The sequence below is a fragment of the Morus notabilis genome, unplaced genomic scaffold (assembly GCF_000414095.1).
Source record: "Morus notabilis unplaced genomic scaffold, ASM41409v2 Scaffold594, whole genome shotgun sequence".
Classification (NCBI taxonomy): domain Eukaryota; kingdom Viridiplantae; phylum Streptophyta; class Magnoliopsida; order Rosales; family Moraceae; genus Morus; species Morus notabilis.
The window spans coordinates 436,873-442,220 of NW_010359491.1; the positions used below are offsets into that span (position 1 = coordinate 436,873).

The 5,348-nt window shown below is 35.9% G+C and overlaps 1 protein-coding gene across 1 annotated transcript; it reads right to left on the bottom strand.

Annotated features, from left to right (window-relative positions):
• Positions 1–1,616: 1,616 nt before the first annotated feature.
• Positions 1,617–2,129, bottom strand: LOC112090908. The gene has a single exon (XM_024163245.1). It carries the CDS (start codon positions 2,127–2,129, stop codon positions 1,617–1,619), a length of 513 nt encoding a protein of 170 aa, XP_024019013.1.
• Positions 2,130–5,348: the final 3,219 nt, after the last annotated feature.

Here is a 5,348-nt window from a genome sequence, read left to right on the forward strand (position 1 = left end):
AATCTTTGTGTTTAGAATACCAAAGTTTTCCACGTCAATTCCTTGATTCTACGTAGACGTGTGTGTGGGCATACGTGAGACAAAATAGGTTTCTTAAACACTCGAATTTTCACAAACACCAACGCATGCACGATGTGGAATTTTTGGAGAAAAATATTTTCTCTCTTTTGCTATTGAGAAATTCGGCCACCAACTTTTAGGGCTGAATAAAAAATATTTCAAAAATTGTATCCACAATTTTCTATCATTCTCATATTTTATATGATAAGTTGTTCAATTTAGAATTCAAATTAATTTAAGTTTGACTATTATCCTTAAACACTATCCTCTCGTATATAACACTTATATACTATGTTTAAGGTTACATAAACAATCACGGAATTTTTATTTGATATTCATAAAATATTCATAAATATATGCACATAAAATTATGAATAAACTCTTTTATTAATTAAATAATAAATATCCTATTACATCTCATGCTTCTAGGACACTATTCTCAACATAAAGGTCACCATGTACTTCATCCCGCCGATGGACACTTGCTTAATAGGTCCAAACATATCAGAGTGAATTAACTCTAATGTTTCCTTTACTTTAAATTTGGACTCTTCATACAGCAACTGATGTGCTTTTCCATACTGACACCCTGCACAGATTGTGTCCGTTCTTACTTCAAGTTGGGGGAGTCCCTTCAGCATCGACTTTTTCATAATCACATTTAGCTTGGAATAGCTAACGTGACTTAACCACATGTGCCATAAGTCTGTCGTCTCGTTCTTCCTCGTTTTGTCTACATATGCGGTTTCTGCAGACATCACATAGACGGACTCTAATCTTCGTCCCTTCATCACCGACTCTTCTATAATCTCAAGGTCGCGATATACCTTCACATATTGTGGACCAAATAGAACAAAATGGCCTGAAGATGTTAATTGTGCTACCGAAAGAAGATTTTTCTTCATACCTGGGACATGGTAGACATTTTGAAGCGACACCTCATTCGCACTATATTGGGGAGAGACTACTATATTACCGATATGAGCTATCGGTAACTTTGAGTTGTTAGCTGTCACCACCACTTGGCTTCCTTTGTACTCTGATAAATTCTGTAGCGTTTCTTTATTACCCGTCATATGATTAAAGCAGCCCGAGTCAACGATCTAATCATTCTCATAATCAAGCTGTTGAGACGCTGTTGCTGTGAGAGCTAACTCCTCCTCTTCTGCAGCAAAGAATGCCTCAGCATCCCATTCATCATCACTTTTGGAAGTAGTAGCGTTACTCTCCACGGACCTTTTCTTCGACCAACAAACTTTCGCCATGTGTCCCTTCTTTCCGCAATTGTAGCACTTCCCTTCAAACTTTTTACCGTTGCCACGATTCTTCGAAGCTCCCCCTGAATGAGTGCTTCATTTGCCTTGATGACTTTTTGCCTTGTCCTCATTTCTTTCAAATCCACTGACGGCGTGCTGCTTGGAATTCCATCTACTTTTGTTGGCGTAGAGCGCTTCCTCTTCACCTTTCAACGAAACTCCTCCCATTTGCTTAGCCATAGCTTCTTGACCGGCAAGCAAATTTTCAAACCCAACAAGTGATGGTTGATTTTGCCATCCCTATACTGCAGCTACAAAACCTCTATATTCGGGTCTCAAACCATGAATAATTATTCTTTTTATCTTGGTTTCCCCGATCGAAGCTTGTGGATCCAACTCGCAAATTTCGCGGCATATCGACTTTACTCTGTGGAAGTATTGAGCGACCATCATGTCGCGTTGCGCTACTGACAATAGTTCATTCTCTAAAAGTTGAAGGCTCGTGTCATTCTTTTTTGAGACAAGCGCGGCGAATGTATCCCAAGCCTCTTTTGGGGTTTTAGCATCCTGGATATGTTCCAGCACATCTTCTGTGATTGTTGTCTTCAAAGCGAACATCGCTTTGCCCGCTTTTATCTTCCACTTCCGCAACATACCGTTTGCGTCCTCTGCCTCCGGTTGCGTAACTTCGCTTCCATTGACAACCTCTCTCAAATCTTGGCCTTGCATGTAAGACATCATGCATGTCGACCAAGTATTGTAATTCTGGTTGTTGAGCTTTTTGACTCCTCCAACAGCTTGAAGATCGCTCATCGTGTCGGTAGGGAAGAAACTCACCAAACTAATAGATGATGCCCATGATCGTCCTGCTCTGATACAACACTATTGAACACGAGAGGAACAAAAGACAATATAATTGAATAGAAGAAAAGTGCACTTGCTAAAAGAATCTCACAAAACAATAAATAGATACAGTGAAGAACAATTCATTGGGTGGAATTAATTGCCTTATATAGGCACACAAGATGAGTCCACGTTGTGAAGTTTTCTCTCACAATCTCTTATACTGTCACGACTCCACTAACACCACTAACAAGACTCAATTGACCACTAAGAAACAAATAAGAATAACAAACTTAGTGAAACAGCTGAACAACTAAGCTAGCTGAAAATAGCTACAAACTCGGTAACAGCCATGAGCCCACTCACACATGAGTAGGAAACTAGAATAACAAATAGATCCACTAACACTAGACTCGGTAGGACCTAATCCCACTAATTATTACGCTTATAACTTGGTCAAATAAGACCACAACACGTGCATGCTGGTGTTGCAACTTTTAACATTATTTACTAGTAAATATTGTCTTAAATAAATGCTTTTATGAAGTTTTTATTATTGTTTACGTTTTATTATGAATGTTGTACCGGTTGTGTTGTTGTAACTACTATTGCCCCCAATACGTCGTTTTCCTTAATATCTAAATTACCTCTAAATTTTCCTTGAGCCTCAATCACTTAGGGGATGTTTGTTTTATATATTCGTCTATGCTTCTAAATCATAGTTTATGATTCTCTACAGTATTTTTCTTTCATAAAAAATTTAAATTTCAAAAATCAGAATCATGTATCATGATTTTGAATTTATGAACAAAACGTTACCTTATAAATCCGTTCCCGCCACATCAACCCATCCCAAACTCGTCCGGTTACCATTACTAGTCAATTCTTAGCCATAAAAGCATGACTAAATCAGTTAGAAAGAGGGCCCAGATCCCATTCCCCAAACAGCCCTTGGTCAATTGTTAATCACTTTAATGTAGAGTACTTTGGTAGGGTAAGGGAAAAAATGTTATTAGCACTGTTAGTATTTGAAATTTAAGCATTGTTTTATTTCTTTTTTTTTTTGCTAATCAAAGAAAAACATATTATTAAAGAGCCACTAAAGAGTTAGGAAACAGTACACGAAATTAAGATGAAACTGGTTCCACGCAAGCCGATTATACCTATTTGGAAATACAAATGCACCCCTAACCCAACAACAAAGAAAGCTGCAATAAGTGGTACAAAAACAAGATTCGTCCATATAGATTGACTCAATATGAACAACATTCTAGTCCCAAAGTGGCCCAAAACCACATAACACAAACAAAAAATGGTGGGAAAACCATCATCTAGATGAATTAAAACACCGGTTGATGAGAAACCATCACCGTTGTTACAACACTAACATAAACAGTAACCATAAAAATGCAATAAAAATCCACAACCAACAATTGAAACTTGGCCGGAGAAGGCCATAACACCGCGAGCAAGCGGCTGGAAGAACCCAGAGACATGCGGTGCAGCCATGCCACCCCACGCGCCACCAAGGCACCAGCACATGTGGGTCCCATGCACCGTCGAGAACGACGGCCATTTGACGAACACGCCGGAGATCTTCGAGTGCCTTCCTTTTTCGAGTCTGTCCCTTAAGTTGCAAAGTCAATGGCCAGCAAACACCCTAGAAAGATCGCGTAAAACCACAAAGAACCCTTTTTCTTCATGGTCTAGATCCAACGAAAAGGTAGCTCCTCAATTGCATGAAGTCCATCACTTTGTAGATTATCTTGTTGTGAAGTTGGATGAAATTTAGTGGCTAGATGCCCGGCGATGCGCCAGACCTCCAACCTGAAAGCTCTAGTTGTTTGGGTGTTTTAGAGAAAGAACCAAGGGAGAGAGAGCGTCCTCCGTTTTGAAATTTAAGCTTTGTAATACTTTGGTCTATAAACTTTTAATTTTTTAAAATTACTCTCAGAACTTTAGGGTGCATTTGGAATTAGTTTCAAAATGATTTTGTTTTTGTATGAAACTGGAAATGAAAACGTTTTTAATCTCAGACATAAGTCGTTTTCGAAAATGCGTTTGCTAGTTTTATTAATAAATGGTTTTCAGTTTAAAAAAAAAAAAAACTAAAACTCCGTTTAGTTATATAATTTTTATCCACCTGCCCAAAAAAAAGGCATATACCCAAAGAAATGAAAATAAAAAATGAAAAATAACTTCAAATCGTTTTCATTTTCTAAGTGATTTTACACTAAACTAAAAAATGAAATTATTTTTTATTTTCTTACTTTTTTTTCCTCCAAACACGATTTTTCCCTCAATCTCATTTTTTTATTTTGAAAAACGTGAAAAATAAAAAAGGAATTGGTTCCAAACACGCTAGTTTTTACAGTTTTTGTTCTTCACACTAAGTTGAAAAGGGACCTTTGAACACAAATAATCATCTCTCTATGGCCTAATAACCAAAATTTTCAATTAATAATTACATTAAGCATTCAAGTTTTTAATGGGTTTTAACATTTCTGAAGATAACATTTTACATATAATGTAATAATTTCGATAAAATTTAAAGGTATCACACAATGTATACATGATTATCACTGTTAAATTTTAATTTAAGATGTCAGTTTTAAACTGTCTGTGAGTGAGAATATACTACACTTAAGAAGATGGTACTTTCCAACTTCTGTAAACATTTTCTTTGAAACTTCATTTGATTCACGGATTCAGAACTATGATTCAGAATTATTTTTTATTTATGTGTATTTTTTGTGAGAAAAAATACTGTAACAAACTACGAACTATAATTCAAACTATAATACGAATCATTATACTAAACATCAAGATTCCGCTATGTTTGAAAGAAGCAAAATTGACCTTAAAAAAAATATATGGGATTTCTATTCCGTTCATTTCACCAATTCGAGTTTTGCTACAGTAAAAAACTTTGAGAAACAGTCACATCTATTTTTTTTGATACAGTAAAAAATTCTCACATAAAATTAGATCTCAACTCAAATTAAAAATTTAAATCAACAAATTAAACAATCCATGATATTTTCAAAATATGAGATTTCTTTTGGCGAGTAAAAAACTGAAATACAACTTTCAGTAGTCTGACCTTTCAGGGAACCACTGTACATTTTGATGAAAGAAGAAAAATCCAAATAAAAGCAACAAAACTTAACTAGCAAAAAAAAAAAAAAA

Coding starts and splice junctions, on each gene's coding strand:
- LOC112090908 (XM_024163245.1), bottom strand. CDS start 2,129: ATGAGCGATCTTCAAGCTGTTGGAGGAGTCAAAAAGCTCAACAACCAG.